The sequence below is a fragment of the Molothrus aeneus genome, chromosome 1 (assembly GCF_037042795.1).
Source record: "Molothrus aeneus isolate 106 chromosome 1, BPBGC_Maene_1.0, whole genome shotgun sequence".
NCBI lineage: Eukaryota > Metazoa > Chordata > Aves > Passeriformes > Icteridae > Molothrus > Molothrus aeneus.
Window position 1 is genome coordinate 135,492,271 of NC_089646.1, and position 18,837 is coordinate 135,511,107.

General features: G+C 36.3%; 1 protein-coding gene across 1 annotated transcript in view; it reads left to right on the forward strand.

Annotated features, from left to right (window-relative positions):
* Positions 1-2,615: 2,615 nt before the first annotated feature.
* Positions 2,616-18,837, forward strand: part of CNGB3 (cyclic nucleotide gated channel subunit beta 3) — a 61,124-nt gene continuing 44,902 nt past the window's right edge. Inside the window, exons 1-3 of the mRNA XM_066547962.1 lie at positions 2,616-2,723; positions 5,141-5,216; positions 14,739-14,850. Of these exons, the coding sequence (XP_066404059.1) occupies positions 2,616-2,723; positions 5,141-5,216; positions 14,739-14,850 (296 nt within the window). The remainder of the gene's footprint in view (positions 2,724-5,140; positions 5,217-14,738; positions 14,851-18,837) is intronic.

Sequence of the window (18,837 nt, forward strand, 5' to 3'; positions counted from 1 at the left end):
TTCAGAAAAAGAATCACGTTTCCTTTTGTATATTCTTATGATTTAAGTACTGCTCTCTTTAAGATTGAAAATAAAATCCTTTGAATAAGAATCTTATAAAAAGTTTGAAAAGCCAATGCATATGTCACATTTTTTACTGGAAAACAAATATGTCCTTGAAGAAAAAAAAAAAGGGATAGGAGGTAAATCAATAATAGATATAGGATGTAGTCATCCTATAGCTAAAGAATACATGAGGGAGGCTTGAAATCTCTGTACCCTCTGGGGTTTACCATAAATACAGCACCTAGTAAGCCCTGGCCAAAGCCAATGTAGCTAAGAAGCTAACTGCACACAGTCTATCTTCTTTTCTGCTGCACTCTTAATCTTCTTACTTAACAGTGCATCACAGTGCTCAATTCACTGATGTGTTTTTAGTATGTTCAAAACGTGGTAAAAATACCTAGATAGCCATTGCACATAGAAAAAAATGGATACATTGAAGCAGATCAGTCATTTTACTGGGGTCAGATATGAATTTGTACGTCCATTGGTATCAAAATACAAGTTTTGTTGTAATCTGCTTATTCTTTACAAAATCAGATCATATGAAGGGGTTCTGAACACTTGTTTAATTAGTCACAGACTAAGCAAATCTAACATTCATTAACTGTGGTTGTCCATAGTATGCACATATTCCCAATGGCACTTTCCTTTTAATGTCTGCTACATCCCTTTTTCATGCCTCTTAATTATAAAATATAAATTATATGCCAGCATAAACATTATATTTACAAAAAGCATTTGAACATATTGCTTCACATTTTTAAAAGAGATGACTGGTCATAATTTTGCAGAAATTCTTGAGAGATACATATTTCTCATGAGAGATGACATATGAATGCTACATATTTTCATTGCATTATGGTTTTTTATGCAGAAATTTACCATTTTTAATAAACAAGGAACAAAACTACCTGTTCTAAAAGATTTTAGAAATTAATATTTTTTAATGAGAAAATGGTTACTCCCAAAAAGTCTCAGTATTCAAATATGGTTTAGATGCGGCTATTGCTTAAAGTTACCTGAATTGGTCAACATAATTCAGTGAAATTTCACAAAAGAAATTTCAAAAAATAACTTGTTGTCTAAGATTCTTCTGCTATGGTGCGATGTAAAAATTCACATCCAGAAGAAAAGCTACTTATTGTCCAGACCTGCATGAATAAGTGAAAATACTATAGATATTAATTTATAATTTACTCGCTAAAACACTAATTTTAAAAACAATGTGAAAGATTAGCAAGAATTGTATAGCTTTTAAAGTAAATCAGGTCATAGAGGCAAATAAAAAGGGGAGGTTCTGAGATCTTGCTGTATCTAACAAGTATGAATTAATCATGCCCAGGGGGAGGTTCCCAGTTACAAAACTGAAGTCTGGCCAACTATTACAAGGTTTGCTTCATAAGTTTCATTGGAAGGAAAAAACTTGCAATCTAATAAACATTGTTGGTTCATTCTTACCGTTACTACTATGTTAGAATAAGGATTAAAAACCATCCTTGCCAGATGATAAACTCCAAGGAGGGACATTTTCAATGCTTCAATGTAATTGCTAGATATGTCATTTAAAGGATAAATCAGAGGAGTAGGTTTCTGTACTTCTTGAAGCCTTGATGATCAGCACAAATCAATTGTTAGCTGTTAACTCAAATTCAAAGCTCAAATTGAAGGCATAGACTAGTAATACATAAAGTGAAATTAAGGATAAAAAGGGACAATTAATTTGTAAAGATCCTTGCCAACAGGAGCTTAATCTACATGGCATTAGAGATACTTGAAACTGAATTTACCTATAAACTAAACCATACCTGAATTATATAGGATGACCCAAAGCCTATAGAATCTCAATACCATGTTGCAGTTATAAACTATGTTTTACTAATTTATAGGATATTCACTCACCTAACACTTATTCTCATCAAAATTTTAAGACACCAAAAATTGTATTGCCTATAAGCACATCAGAAAATGAAGGACAAATTTTTTTTCCATGTTTTCAAATAAGAAGAATGAGACAAATTATAAAGTTGCCAAAACAACTCCCAAGAGAAGACCTTTTATTGTCATTCACTTAAAAACAAGCTCAGGACTGCAAAGAAATTGAACCTTTTGAGACATCAGGTATTGTATTATTGGTTATTTATTAATTAAATATTTTCATTTCCTGGCTAAACTACAGATATGATAACAACTTAAAACCTTATCTCTAAACATAAATTAAATACTTAATATCCAATACATAAAAGATTAGAAACTGGTTTATTCTAAAAAGAAAAAAAAGTCACTCTCCTCTGACGTCTTGCATGAAAAGTGGAACTGTATATGGTGTAATGGTTAAGACTAAAAATAACTTACAAATAACTTACTCTACAAGATAAAAAGAAAAAGTGCTAACGTTGACCAAAGAAATGTCACTGAAATAGACTGTGCAAGAAATTTCTCTAAGGCACTAATCAGACCTAAACCTGATTAACTGTCTAATTGGCTTGATTACTGATGGCAAGAAAACATGTGCTATAAACCTGTTCATGGTAAAAGAGTCATAGAGGCTTCAGGGGAGCTGAAGAGACAAGATGTTTAGAAAACTAAAATCAGTATTTTCTAGACCAAAATTAGCACCTGAGATAGCAGATTGCAAGAATGAAGGTGCCCCTCCACCACCAAAGGCATCAACAGGCCAGGTATGGTTTTTCTTGTCTATTACAGACTCATTAATAGTATATTTTTGTTTAGAATGTATTTATGTAAGTAAATACCAAAGGTTAGAATTTCAAATATAGTTACTGAATATGGTATCAATCTTTATTTAGAAAAATGAAATAAATTTCTTCATTCTCTTATACCCTACCATCTTTTCTTTATGAAGAAAATACAATTTTCTCCTTTTGAAAGCTGCTTTCCAAATAGGGATAACCTGAAATAGTACAGGCTTATGAGAGGTCGTGATCAACATTGCAAATGGAGAATTAGAGATACAGGTACTGCTGCTTTACATATGGTGATATATTTTATGCATCTTGTTTCCTTCTGGCAGGAAATGTCAGTGTGTCCTTTCTGAATATTAGAATGTCATGCAGGTATATATCAGCCTGCTTCCTGATAAACACTGGAAAGACAAAGTAATTTAGTAGCTTTTTAAAGAAATCCTTTTTGCAGCTTGGTTTTGATAATGTAAATCTTCTTGGAAAAATAAAGTCATGTTAGTCTACAGTCTATATTTTTATAAACTATTTCCTCACCATAAAAGTTAATTCATTGTTTTCTATTTAATAATGAAACATTTTAAACAGGAGCAAAATGATAAGTACTTTTTCTCTCATTGCCTTTGAACTTTTATCTTTTCCCAATAATTTCCAAAAAACATTTTTGCTTTTTCCAACTTGACATAATCAAAACTTTACAAGACAAAATGACAGCAATTTATGGCTTCACCAAATAATTATGGAAGTGACAAAGGTTCTTTAATATCAGCCTGATATTAATCATTCAGACTATTAATCATTCACGCCTATTGAAACAGTCAAAACCTATCCATTATAAAGTTAATTTTAAGTAAGTTGGTGTATCCATACTGTCATCCACAAAAAAATGGCAAAAATGTCTATGTTCAATAACCTTTATATACTGCAGATCTACAGGCATTGTTCATGCTTTTATAGTTCAGTATTCTTCTGTCAATAAAATAATGTTTTGAAAGAAGAAAGCTCCTGGATGTCGAAAGGTTAGTTCTGTGCAGACTGATACCTCACTTGGCAAGGTACTTTAGTAAAACAGATCTATTTAGTTTTCACTGGAGACAAGGATTAGTCTTTTGGTGATAATTCATACATACAATAATTTCATACATCAGCACAACATTCAGGTTGTATCACCATCAGCCTACACACTTCAAAACTCTGCTAAAATGGAGGCACATGAATGGATTAGGGATTAAGACGTTTCTTGCCTGCATGGAGATGCCATCTAAAGAGTAAAGAAGAAAGAGAAGAAAGTACATAATATCTGGTAAATGGTTACTATACTGATTAATGCACTAATTTATGTACTTATACTATCAGGAGGGAGCCTGAAACAAAGAAAACAACTTTTACAACAAAATATCATGCAAAAGCCTTGAGTATGTACAGACTTTGCATACTCAAAGATTGGAATTTATTTTAATATGCTTACATATAAATATGTATATAAAATTTTATAATTTAGTTCTCTATACATATGTATATTAGAACTTCAGTGCCTGATTCTTCAAATAAAAGCAGACAGGAAAACACAAATATTTTCATAGGAAAAAAAACCCACAAAAAACCAAACCCATTTATTCTCAGAAACACAAACAAAAAGAAGGTCACTAACCTAGGAAAGGAAAAGAAAAAAAAGTGCATGAAGATCTGAAAGATACTAATGTCACATTATTTTTCCATATGCTGATACAACCCAACACCCTTCTCTATTAATAAGCATGCTGCACACCAGGGAAAATCATTCTACATGGGATAGCAAATGCTGATGGGCTTGATTAACACAATGCTGTTACATAGTATTGTGAAGGCCTAGGACTCCCCATGCACATCTCACTCCTTCCTCCAAAGGCCACTCTGTTATAACTGAGGTGAGTCAAGGTATAGGTACACAAGGATTTGGTCAATGGATCTAAGTCCGCAAGTGTGGGAGGAAGTTAATTTTTTGCAGTGAATGTTGATACCATCTCAGTATTTTGTAGAGATTGAGATGTGTCATTGTGTTAAGGTAGCTCAAAATATGCCAGGTGTGTTAGCCCAACAGAAGGTTCAGGCAGAATCATGACTAACTCAGAGATGCACAGTGGCTTGTGAGAGACAGCGCTGAACAAGACAACTCTGCAAACTCTAAGCTGAGCAGCTGGGTTTGCACCAAGGATATGAAGATTCCAGTGTTTGATTTCAACATCCATCACAAGTCCTTTGGCAAATCCATCTGCAAATAGACAGAACACCCAGGAACAATGGTCAGTGTGTGGCAGCTTAATCAAATTCCTACAAAAATGTTGCAGACATCAAACTACCCTTATCATTCTGAACAATGACAATCTACAGTGTCTAATCTTGTGTATTTTTTTAAGGATGAAAATAAAACAACAAGCGAGCCACAGAAAGCAGAGGCCAATAGTAAAGCAGAGCCTAAACCAAAGCAACAAGGTCAGTAATTTATGAGTTTTCAAAGATTATTGGGACATAGTATATGTATTCTCTATAGGATTGTAAATGAAACTGTTGTTTTCCAAGTGCTCTGGCAGGAGCTCTTATTTTTTCTTGGGGGAGAAATTAAGATCTCTGAATTGTCATTGACCCCAGGCCAATGATTTGTTACAAATATAGGAACAGCGTCCAACAATAACAAACGGCAACAAGCTTTCAAGCACACAGTGCCTTCATGAGCTTGCCCCCTCTGATCAGCTAGTCTAGGAAGCTCTATGTGCTCTTACTGCAATTTGGCTCCTTAAAAATCTTAAAATAAAGGTATTTAGTGGCTTAAGAAAAAAAAACAAAAAAGACCATATTTTTAATGTCTCTTTTAGTCACTCTTCTCACCAGAAGAGGTACCAGAAAATAAAGAGGTACAAGAAAAGATAACACAGACTTTTAGCTATCTGACATTCAAATATTTCACTGAACAGCCATTACAAACTTAAAAACAAAACAAAACAAAACAAACAAACAAAAAAACCCCGATAAAATACATCAAAATAATTTAAAAAAAAAGCAATGCTGTTATAAATATTTGCCATCCCCGTTCAGAAGCTATTCAGGACTGGTACTCAGGAACCTAGAACTCAGGGCAGTAAAACGAGGTAATTTTCTGCCTAAGCAGCTGGTTTCTGGAGACAGAGGCCACTGGCCATGGATATCCTGCCCCCCTCTTCCCCCACCTCCAGCAGCCAAGCCTGTTTTGTGCATACCAGAGCCTGAATGAGTGCTTATACCTGCTACCAAAATAAAGGCTCAGGATGGGTGAAGCATCAAACACTGCTGGGCCATATCCCCTCCTCCCTCCGTCACAGCATGAGTGGTGCAGCCCTTTCCTTTTCCATCCTCCACTTCTGGAGAAAAACAGAGTCCAGTCTTCCTGTCACCTCATGCTTTTCCTTTAGGAGAGCAGCTCATGTTCATGTTCATTTCACTGAAGCAGCAAAGCAAAGACTGAGGAATCTCCAGCTTTTTGTGATAAAAAATAACTAAGAGTGAAGCAACTGGAAAAAGATTATAAGGAAACTTTCATAAACCTTACTTGTGTTTGTGTAATCATAGCAAGTGTCACAATTTGTTTCCTCATGTAATGAAACTTTAAACAAAGTCCATTTAATGCAATTGTCTTGTTATATAATGGCTGTAGCATGAAATTAGGAGAAAACAAAGTCTGACCTGAATTAACTGTAGCAGCAATGGAAAAACCAAATATAATATTTGGCTTTTTTAGCAACACTAAGTCACAGATACTACCTCATGACAGAATCGAGTATCAGTACAGAAATTTTTTTTGTTCCCGTAAAAACTTAATCTAATTTTACAGATAAATATAACTAATTAAGATATAGTTTGGCACAATCAACTACTTTTTTTCCTTCTAAAATATAGGTGGTGGAATAGTAGCAACTACACCATTAGTTACTTCAGGAAATTTTAATAACAGCATTAAGGTCTATGTGTTTTGGGGAATATTTTTAAATCTACCATTCTTATGGAAGGTACTTCAAATCTCATTTTCAAACAGCTGCGACAAGACATGAAGAGTATTAATTAATTAGATAGACAATGGCTGTACAAGCCAGAAAATTTACAGGGACCACACCTCAGGAGAAACTTATGATTTTCACCACTCTGAATGTAAGTCCCTATCAGCTGAGCCAAATAAGGAACTTCTTTATCTCTGGACAGAAAATGGAAGCTAATCTAAAGCAGTTCACAGGAGGGTCCGGATAAATTTCTGCAAAATTTTGTCAACATTGTGTCACACTCAAAATTGTGTGATAATCTTCTGGAAGAAGAAAATGAGAATTTGTGTGGGTAAGCAGAGGATGAGAGACTAGAGAAAGCATTTTATGCTGTAGGTACAAATTTGGAGTACAGCCAGAGCTCCAACAACATTAGTTAAGGCAGATCAGCTAAATGGAGAACTTCAAATGTGTTAGAGAAAAGTCTCTCCAAAGCCTCTTGTTACTTTCTCTGGTGTAATCAAAATAAAATAGACCAGAAAAACCCGTAATCATAGTATCAGTTTGCAATTCCATAGTGCTAAATACAGATCAACAGACTGAGTGGAGCTTATCTTCACCCCCTTCTTTTCGCATCACCAAAACCAGCCATTACCTTTTTCCTTTCTCTATCTATTTCACAAAGCAGCACAATGTTTCCAGCACACATGAGAATCCAACAGGAGGTACTATTGTAGCCTGCTTGATTAAAACTTGGCCACTTAGGTCAGCCAGGAACCCCTGGTATTTTTGGCTTCTTTGTTGTATACTCATTGCCCTATTTCTGCCTCCTCAGTTGCCCTCTCACTAACTTGCTTTATGATTAATTCTTTGCATAATTACTTCACTCTGTAATTAATTCTCTGTGCTTAGTCAGTTTGTTCCATAATGGATTCATTTTTTTTTATTTATTCCCTGCATTTTTTTGTGTACTTAACAAGGTGTGATTCACCTAATTACAGGTTCTCCGTGATATTGAATCCAATTGCTATAATTTCTTTGCATATTTATCATGTCCCATAATTGACTGGCTATACAAATGCTTCCCTTGTTTTACGTACTGCTGTTCAATAGCTCTGTTGGTGCTCTCTTTAGAAGGACATATCCAGCTTCCACCTGCTAGCTGCTGACTGCATTATCACTCTGTTTTATAATTTCTTTCGTTCTCCTGACATATAATTCCAGTTTGACTCTTTTCAACTACATTTTAGTATTTCTCTGAAGTCTGTCCTCATCTTTACATTTTTCCCTTACTAGAAACTTGACTGTTTCCAATATTTTGGGTTCTGATCTTCTACTAAATCAACAAGTGTGGATGCCAGCCGGTCAGGGAGAGAGAAACGGCAATCGTTTCTCACAGTGCCTTGTGAGGATTTTTAGGGAGTTGTAGGAATGTGATCAACTTGTTAGTATAAATAATCTACAGGTGGTGTTTTCCCACCTTGTTTTTCTGTTCTTCTTAAGGACTGTTTGTGAGAAAGATGTTTTTTATCAACTAGCCAATCAAGTGGAATGTATCATATCACTCTATAAAAACCAAAGAATCTTTTGTTAAAAACCCTTCTTTTCTCCTCTTGCTTTGGGTCTCTCATCTGTTCTTGTGTCATTCTTGGCTCAAGGTAGACAAACAAGTGTCTCAAAGATGTTTTCCAAAGTCACAGTCACATTATTCAGCTTTTACTAAAATGCATATTGGCATTGCTTTGTTCTTGGTAGGAATTGACTGAGAAAGCTAAAGTAAAACTACCATAGGTATTTCTATACATGCTGGAATTGTGCTTCTACTCCCTTTGGGGAGATTACCATGTTAATGTTCAGTGATATTTAGTATATTCAGAGCCTAGATGCTTGGAAAGTATCTCAAGTGAGCAGTGCAGCCCCACAGAGGGAGGGCTGCTCAAAAAGAGCTTCAATAATTCACTCTAGACTCCCTCTTCTGTTCAGGTACTTGAGGAACTTTTCCACTAAGAAGACAAGTAAAAGCAGAAGCTGTTGGTAGCTGTCCCCTCTGATATATTAGCCCACCTGTTATACCTTGCCTCTTTCATAATAAGAGGGTTCAAACCCAAATCTCTCCCACTCTTGTAGAGCTACCTAACTACCTGTGTAAAACCTAGGCTAGAAAGCAATGGGAGGAAGTTCCATAGCCGTCCTAGCCTCTAGGCCATCGTGCAGAAAAGAAAGCAAAACCCTATGGAATACGAGAAATTAGAATGGAGCATGTAACTGACCTACACATGGATCATGGAATGAACCTAGAAGTTAAACAAAACAGTAACCATGCAGGAAGAATGAAGGACTTTTATTTCAGTATATATTTATATTACAATTGTTGAATCTTTTAAAAAGGGGGTAAAAAAACCCTCCCAACATGTATTTGACGCTCTCGCAAATAAATAGGCCCAGAGCCAAGAGGAGAGGCTTGATCACTAGCTGATATACAGAATATGGTTGCTCTTCCTTCCTGGCGATAGAAATAAAGCAGATGTATTTATTGAGGGTACCAAAATCTTGGCTAATTCTGGTTAATTAGGTACCAACTAACTCTGCATGGACTACAACTGAGTTAAAACTCTGAGAAGGGTGAATTGAATTAAACATGAAATCTTGCTAAAACCTTTGTTTGGCTTGTTATGAATTTGACTCTTAAATTGCTCTTAAGCAGCAAGACAAGACCTGTCCTGTAACACCAGGAAATCCAGACTTAAAGAAGGGGTTTTTATTTCAAAAAATACAAATGAAGTACATGATTTTATAAGCTGCAGCCCAATAGACTAAACCTGCCAATCCATAGAGACTTTGAAATAATTTTATTCCTTGTCATCTTATCCTTTATGCTCATCACTGGTACTCATTACTGGAAAACAGGCAGCTACTATTTCCATAAAATCATATAAAGAATAAAATATTTTTTCAAAGATTACCAAGGACTTGAATATGTTTAATCAGCTTTACTCACTTCTGCTCTTGTGAAGTCTTTTAACTCCTCTCAGATATTCATTTCTCACAGGAGTGACATGTCTAAATGTTAGGAAAACAAACTCAATTTCTTCATACAATCTTTCTTTCATAGAAAATAAACTCAAATAATATTTTTGTTAGCCACTGAAGTTGGGGGTTAAGACGGACCTACTTACTGATCTTTTATTTCACCCCTGTTGATTTCTGAACTTTTTTTCCCTGCACATAGCATTTGTTTAAGAAATGTTACTTCAAGAAATGCCATGCTTGCAGCACCATTTCACTGCTCTAATTTTTCATATCAGAAGAAGAAGATTACAAAGGTGTGCATTTTCTAATGTCAGACCTGAATTCTTTTCTTTCTTTCATCCACAGATTTTCTGTGTTGTTATTCTCTCTTGAGATCTTTGGGACCCTATAGCCATTTTTAGACATTTTGGATAGCTCAAGAGCACCTCCATGAGGCAAGAACAATCAGGCAAATGACTAACTATGTCACAAGCCTTACATGGAGTTTGTAGACTGGTTCTCTTGTTTCCATTCCATTGCTCCAAATGCCAAGTCTTTACTCCAGCTATTCAAGACAACCTGCTCTCTATGCTACGTTGCAGGCAATACCACTTAAAAGCCAATCTGAGACTTCTAACATATTTTGAAATGTCTAACACTTTGCAAAAAAGAGGAAATGTCAAAAAAATCACTGGTTTTAAGTGCTTAAAATTATGTTTCTAAGGCAGATAATACATCACTGCTAAAAAGAACAGATTACTCAAACATTAGTCACTCTGCCTCCTACTAGCAGACTCTAACCATGTCTTTATACACCTTTTCCTGTTTCAAACAATGCTGTCTACCCTCAAGTGTTTCCATGAACCATTAAAATTGGCACCATTGACTGTATAATAAATTAATTTTATTAAATTTATGTTTTCATGCAGGCATGTTGCAGTGTAACCCCAGCAAGCAACCAAGCCCCACACAGCCTCTTACTAACTCTCTGACCAGCAGAACTGGGGAGAGAATCAGAAGGACAAAAGCTAGAAAACTTGTGGGTTGAGGTATTTTATCAGTTTATTAGGAAAGGCAAAAGCCATGCACACAGGCAAAGCAAAACAAGGAATTAATTCAATTCCCATTGACAGCCATCTCCAGGAAAGCAGGGTTCCAGTCATGTGCAACAGTTACTTGGGAAGTTGGATACAATCACTCCCAACTTCCTTCCTACTTCTTTCCCCTAGTTTATATACTCAGCATGGTTAGTATATAAAGTATCGTATGGCCTGGAATATCTCTTTGGTCAGTTTGGGTCAGCTGTTCCATCTATGTCTTTCACAGGCTTCCATGCATCCCCAGTCTCCTCACCCCTGTGCAAGCCCTGCCTAGAAATAACAAAAGCATCTCTGTATTATCAGCCCTGTGTTCAGCCCAGATCCAGCACCAGCCACTGGTGAAAATTAACTCTACTCCAGCTGAAACCAGCGCTGAGCACAAAGATCAAGCTACACAAAGTTTTCAAGTAACCATCAAATATATATTCAACAGAAGAAATCTAAAGTATTCCTTTATCTTTGTCTTTTTGTCTACCATGACTAATTCTCTTCTGTGTTTCTGCCAAGTATTGGAAAACAGGTCAAGATAGTTCAGGCCAATCAGATTTGCGGGATTATTTTTCATTACTGAAGGAACAAAAAAGACCAACATTAAATGTTCTTTAAATCAACATTGCTTACACTAATCCTGGTAATAAACATCAGAAATGAGTGGTAACATTTACAACTGTATTACATACATAGCAACTCAACTATAATTAGTACTACACTATCATTATGCAACCATATACTAGTTTTTAGCAACAGTGTGTTTTAAAATTACCATATTTTTGTAAAAGTTACTAAGAAGTTAACAGTAGAAGGAAGTATTTGACCATATATATTTAATTAATATGAAATAGACATTATGTGTGGGTGTTCTGATGGAAATATTGTTTCCATAGATGAAATAGAAGATAAAAGTGAGTCAATGCTTTGTGAATCACTATATAAAACTATATATATTGTGGATTCAAAGTTAAATAAGATTATGTCAGTTGATGATTAAGTTGAACTAAAATGTGCTTTTGAGCAGACAAAAGAAGAAGCTCAGGAAATTCTTGCTTTTTATGTTAGTTACTGCTAGCCATGACAAGTTCTACATTTATGTATATCCAACCAGTAGAGATGGGAGGGGAAGCATAGATGTGATACTGTTCAGACTGCTAGAGCAAGACAGTGGAGCTGGCTGGGAATTCTGGGAAAGAAATTCTTCCCTTCCTGAACTATAGCTAAGCAAAAGCACTTTTTCTGTTTTGTATTCAAACTGCTACTATCCAGCTGCTGACATTTATTCATATCTTAATAACTAAAAACTTACCTAAGAGAGGTAAACAAATGGGTTTTATAAATTGCATCTTGCTCCTTGCTCCTTGGGGTCCTAGGCAGATCACTGGTATGATAAGGTTTCAGTGGGTTTATAAATTTAATCAGATTTATTTGGAGGGATTCTGTTAAACAGTGTTTTTTCCACAAAGTACTACTTCCCCAGCTGTCACTTTCCCCTTCCATCCTTAAGTAGAACCAGCAATATTTATCCCAATACAGTTTTAAAATACATTATCTTTATAGGAAGGACAAATATTTAGAATATGTGGACACCAGTGGGCTTCGTTCCTCAACTCCCACCACTAATGCATTGGGAACTTCATCCACCTCTATGCCAGTACAATGGGAATGCAAATAATTCAGAAAAACTCAAACCTATTATTTTGTTGAGTCAGCATGGATCTGAAGGTTTTCAAAAATTGCATTCATTGTTGGTGCCTTGGTAAGATTCTGCCTTTTTTCTCACTCAGGATTTCACTACCATGACCAAAGTTATGCAAAGCTGTCCTGCAAACCTGCCACCTACCTGCTGGATCATTATCTATTCTGGAAACCAACAGCTGTAGTCTAATTTTTCCTTAAAATGAAAACAGTTGTAGTCTAATTTTTCCTTAAAATGCCCACACTCTTCTTAAGGACATTCCTTTGGGCCTGGTTTCAAGAGTTAGAAGACTACAAGCTAGATTCAAGAAGTGAAGAGCAATGGGTTTATTTTTTTTTAATATGTGACTATGCAGACAGCCCTCTCAATTTCACACAGAAAGGAAAAATTAAAATTTGACACACAGCTATTAGTGGTGCTCGGCCCTGACATTCTAATATTAATGCAAATAAGCCCTGCTAGAAATTCATTAATCTTTGTATGTAAAAATTTGGAATATTCATGGGATTGCAAGGTTTTCCTTCAGTCTGGATGCAATCAGCATTTAATGGTCAGTGTGGGTTCAGACATCAGACTGAATACCTTGAGAATATCTATCAAGCTTAGAAGTTGTTATCCTCTGCATGGGAGTGTTTGTGTGCAAGCACCATGTATTTTTACTGTGTGCTTTTTGTATATCATACATGTTGTCATTCCAAAGATGAATTTTCTTATTCAGGAGCCTGTTACACTAAACAGTGTAACTACACCAGCATTTTGTTTCAATGAAGAATGTTCTTCTAACAAAACCCTCTTGAATGTCCTCTGATTTTCTCTTTTTTTTCCCCCAAAAAAATCCCAAAACACTTTAGGATCTCATAACTGGTTTGGTTTTATTGCTTTAGAATAAAACCAAATCAGAACAATCACTCCATGAGTCAAACTACTTTATTCAAGCTGCTTATTGACATTAATTTCAGTGGATCACAATACACCTAATCACCTAATTTGAAATTTATCTGCCAGATATGCCAGACAAATGACTGACAGATATAAATTCAATGCCATTCTTTCAGCACCATTTCACTGCTCTAATTGTTCATATCAGATTGTAGCCTATAGATACAGCTAGGAGTAACTACTATAACAAGGAAAATTCCCAAAGTGAGGTAATTACAGAAATGTTGAGATTACCTTTGCTGTCACTCTTGATTGAGTACTTGGCTTTTTGGATTGTGGAGACAAGGCAGAGAGAACTGGTAAACTACAAACCATGAATTCAAAAGGGAGCAGAAACTGCAACAAGTGCTGGAATTTTTTGCTTCTCTTCAAGGAATAACTCTCTAAATATGGAGTTTAACTATCAGGAAAGTAACTTTATACTATCCATGTAAAATATTCAAATTTTGATTTTCTTTGAGCTGTTCTCAAACTTAAAATATAGCACATACCATACACAGGCTCCTGATTTATTTGTTGCTATGTTTTGCTGCCAAGTTTTTCCTCTATTATCATATTTGTGAAGGCTGAGCTTGTTCCTCCATTATGCAAAGTGTCAGACTGATGAGAGCTATCACATTATTTTTCAACATGAAAGTTTAAAAGATATGGGACTAATTATAAGAAAGCATCATTTAAGGCCACTCAAATGGCAAGAGACCATGCCATTTGCTTCAAACTCTACAGACTTCCTGCTTAGATGACTTGAAAAAAGTTACTAGTAACAGAAATGAAGAAATAGACTAGACAAACGTACTGTCATGGCAGCAGAAGCATCATCTTTGATGCAGTACAAACATTGAAGCATAGATAATTTTATTAGCATTTCTATTCATAAGAAAATTAGCTACACTTCACTTTTCTTCCTGCATTTCTTAAGGCATTTCTGGACACATCTATCTGTCCTCTACCTTGCTGCATCACTTCTTGTCCCTCATAAATACAGAAGAGCTCTGAACTGACCATTGTTGAGCAGGCTACTGATGAATCTATTTAAAAACCACAAGTAAATTACATATTCTAAAAGGTGAACTTATCATAAACATGCAGTTACAGTTAGCAATGAAACAGATTTATGCAGGATACTTTTCAGAGGTCAGGTCCCAGAAGTTGTGTCTTTTAGTGCTTATCTACTGAAGAAATAATGTCAGACAGACTGTGATTCCTTCAAAAGTATTACTATAATAATTATTTTAAATTTCATTTTTTAAAATTAAAACCTTTTTTCTAGATACAGAATCTGCAAAAGCACCTGAGCCTTCAAAACCTGAAAAATCAACTGAACCAGCTAAGACAACTCAACAGGAAGAGCATGAACTCAAAGATGGGAAAGAAGATGCTAAGTGAGTAAATTCAATTAAAAAATTTGAAGATTCTATCTGGCATCCTGACTTAACATTTCTGTGTGCCATATATCTGTTCTTTAAAAGTTTCTCCTGTAAGGATCTGAAGAGCTTTATTTCAATTTCAAGGTAGCATATATATGAGGCATCCATTTGTTATGTGCTTTTGATAGTTTGTTGTGTACATCATCCTAAATTGCAGAAATGAGGAAAAGGATTTTCTCAACTACAGTTATATGCAAATTTTAGCAGTGCTGCTGTTTCATTATTACTATATCTTAGCAAAAAAGAAAGTCCCAGAATGCTGCCCTGAATAACTGGAATGTTTGTCACATCATTTCAACTTGAAACTTTTTACCCTGCACATTTTTTTCCTGAGCTATGACATTAAATCAGCATTAGTCTCCACAATTAGAAGATTAGTACTATCTCTTCTTGAGAAGAGACAAACAAATGAAACAGTAGTATTCCTTCAGGGGAGAATCTAGGGTCATTCAACCTTTGTAAGAAGTTGAGGTGACTGTTTTGTGAAAATAAAAACAAATATGAAGTCTATAAAACAATAAGCTTTGAATAGTTTATAGTAATTTCAGAAGCAGAGATTCATAGATTCATGGAATCATAGAATTCCTTGGGTTGGTAGGGACATTTAAAGGTCATCAAGTCCAACCCCTGTGTAATGAGCAGGGACAGCTATAAGTGGATCAGGTTGCTCAAAGCCCCATCCCAGCTGGTCTTGAATGTTTCCAGGGATGGGGCATCCACCACCTCTGCCTAACAGGTGCCAGTGTTCCACCAGTCACACTGTTAAAAATTTCTAATCTAAATATGCCCTCTCTATGTTTAAAAATGTTAAATCTTGTAATGTCACAAGCGCTCCTAAAATGTTTGCCCGCATCTTTTTTACAGGCCCCCTTCAAATACTAAAAGGCTACCAATAAGGTCTCCCTGAAGCTTTCTCTTCCTCAGGCTGACAAACCTCAACTCTCTCAGCCTTTCCTCATAGGAGAAGTGCCCCAGACTTCTGATCATATTTTTGGCTCTCCTTTAGTCCTGCAGATTACACCACCCAGCTTGGTGTCATCTGCAAACTTGCTGAGTGTGCCCTTGAAGACACTCTCTGTGTCACTACGGAAAATAAAGGTCTTGATAGAACAGCTCAGGCTGGGAGGCTTCTCCAGAAGGAATGAGGTCCAAACTCTTGCTGAAAATATTTTGACATTAGTCCCAACTCCCAGGTTAGATCAAGGCACCCAAAACTTTTTTCAGTATAATTGTGAATCTCTATCACCAAGAATGGAGCTCCATGGTTTCTCTGGGCAATCTGGTCCACCCTTTGACCACCCTTATTAAGAAAACTAAATGCAATTAAATTTTCCTTTGCTTTGACTTGCTTCTTTTGCCTCTCATACTCTTGCTGTGCACCTCTGGTGTTCTTTGTAAATCAGAATGATTAGTTAGCCCTCATTACTTACTAGAACACAGTATGGATTCATGCTCAATTTGTTGTCCACCAGGACCCCCAGATCCTTTTATGCAAAGCTGTTATCTAGTCAGTCAGCTCTAAGCCTTTACTCTCATATGGCCCATTGCTATGCATCATGAAGTTTCTGCCTTTTGAGATCACTTTGAGTGGAGAAAAACTGATAGACTCAATACAGAAGCAGGTAAAAAATCCTCCTGCTTGTTTTTGCCTTCTATTATTTTGATTGTCCTAATGACACAAAGAAAAATCTTTCCCTGACATGGAGTAAATTTATAGAGATAATAAATTAACTACATACTTCCTCCCCCTCCCTATTCCAGACTTCATGTCTGGAAATAATCAAGCAAAATGCTACTGCACATACCTTTATAAAATAATAGATGCAATTAAAAATAACTCTGACTAGAAAGAATGGCGAAGTTATAAATAACTTACTTCAATGTGAATCAGTAGGTCAAAAATGACAACCTAGATAAGAATCTCCTTCTTTTTGTCATCATACAATATGTTATTCAATGCTTACAGTTCCACTGGTAAATCTTGTAACCATGGTTAACATAATTATGTCCTTATGAAACAAAAGGGTATGTTTCTTATTAGTAGAAACAAAATCTGTCTGTTAAAAGAAAATTTAAAAATATTTACATTAAACATTGCTTTCTCAGAGGTGTTCTGACTCAGTGTCACATGTCTATCCAGATATACCTAGTCGGTCTAATTTGAACAACAGCTTCTAAAAATACCGTAAATATTTGATAAAGTCTACTGCCAAAACAGTTACTCACTGAATTCTGCAGTAGAGTCTGGAAGTCATGGCACTGGTGTCGTTGCACTGGCATGAAACCAAACAACAGATCTGTTGTATGACTGTCAGAGCTGAAGGGAGAATGATTTTTAAAATGTGCATTTGAGAGAATTTAATTCATTACTTCTTAAGATTCATGGAAGTCTATTAAGGCACCATTCCTTATCAAGGTAACTGCCTTATTGAGTCTATGAGTTCAAATTTGCTCACTAGAATATTTTTAGGGAAATCAACCACCTTTATCACATCTAGAAAAGCTGAGAATTTGAGTCAAATAGATACATGTGATCTACAAATGTAGTAGTAAATGAAACATGCTCAAACCACTGTCCAGCACTGAGGCCAACTAGAACAATAAAATATGCCTCCTGAAGAGTTTGGTCATTGCTAATTTTTAGGTATTTCCATACCTGGAAGTTATTTGGAACAGTGCTAGTTTTATTAGTCTAAGCCATTTCAAGGACTGTTAGGACAGTCAGGATAGTCAACTAAGGGTCCAATTGTCCAAGAGTTTTCTCTGTTACTGTTTAATCCATGTTTGGATACTTCTCAAATACAGATTAGTAACGAGTGCTACCCCTTGGGCAACACCAAGCTGTGTGGTGCAGCCTACAAACTGGAGGGAATGGATGCCATCCAGAGGGACCTTGACAGGCTTGAGAGGCTGGCCTACACAAACCACACGGAGATCAAAAAGACCAAGTGCAATGTTCTGCACATGGGTCACACTAATTACCCCACCCGTACAGCCTGCATGATGAACAGATTGAGAGCAGACCTGCAGCGAAGGACTTGGAGATATATTGGTGAATGAAAAATCAGCTGTGGGATGGCAGTGTGTACTCAGAACTCAGAGAGCAAACTGTATCCCAGGCTGCATCAAAAAAAGTGTGGCCAGCATGTCAAGGAAGGTGATTCATCCTTGTCTACTCCAGCCTGCTGAGATTCCACCAGAAGTGCTGCACCCAGCTCTGGAGTCCTCAAGAGTCCACAAGAGAGACATTGACGTGGTCTGGAGAGAGCCACAAAAATAATCAGAGAGGTGGAGCACCTCTCCCATGAGGAAAGGTTATGAGAATTGTGATTTTTCTTGCAATTCTACAGGGGGTGATGATATTAAAGAAGGCAGATTTAGACTAGATATAAGGATGAAATTTTTTGTGATGAGAGTGGTAAAACACTGGTTTGTCAGAGAAGTTGTGGATGTCCCATTGTTGGAAGTTGTTCAAGGTCAGGTTGGACATGGCTCTGAGCAACTTGATCTATTGGACAATGTCCCTGTCCAAAGCAGATGGGATGGATTAAATGATCTTTAAAGGTCTATTGAATATCAAACAATACTATGATATTGTTATGGAAATCAAGATTGGCAAAATCACCAGTAGAATTTTCTTAACTGAAATTTTAGACTTTGCCCAGATGTATTTTAGGTTGCTGTAAGGAGTTCACTGGGAGGAGATAAGAGCCAAGATAACCCCAGCACAAACATGTTCTTACCACCAAGGTTCAGCCTCACAGTGTCTGAACACAGCAAGCACAGCAGGATCCTAGCAACAGGCTCCATCAACAAGGCCAAGTGGTGGACCAGGTTTGGAGCCCATCCAGGGAGTCCAGTCAGGAGAAAACACGGTCAGAGACCAGGCTGGAGACAAGGCTACATGACAGGTCCAAAGTCTGTCTGGGAGACAGGACCAGA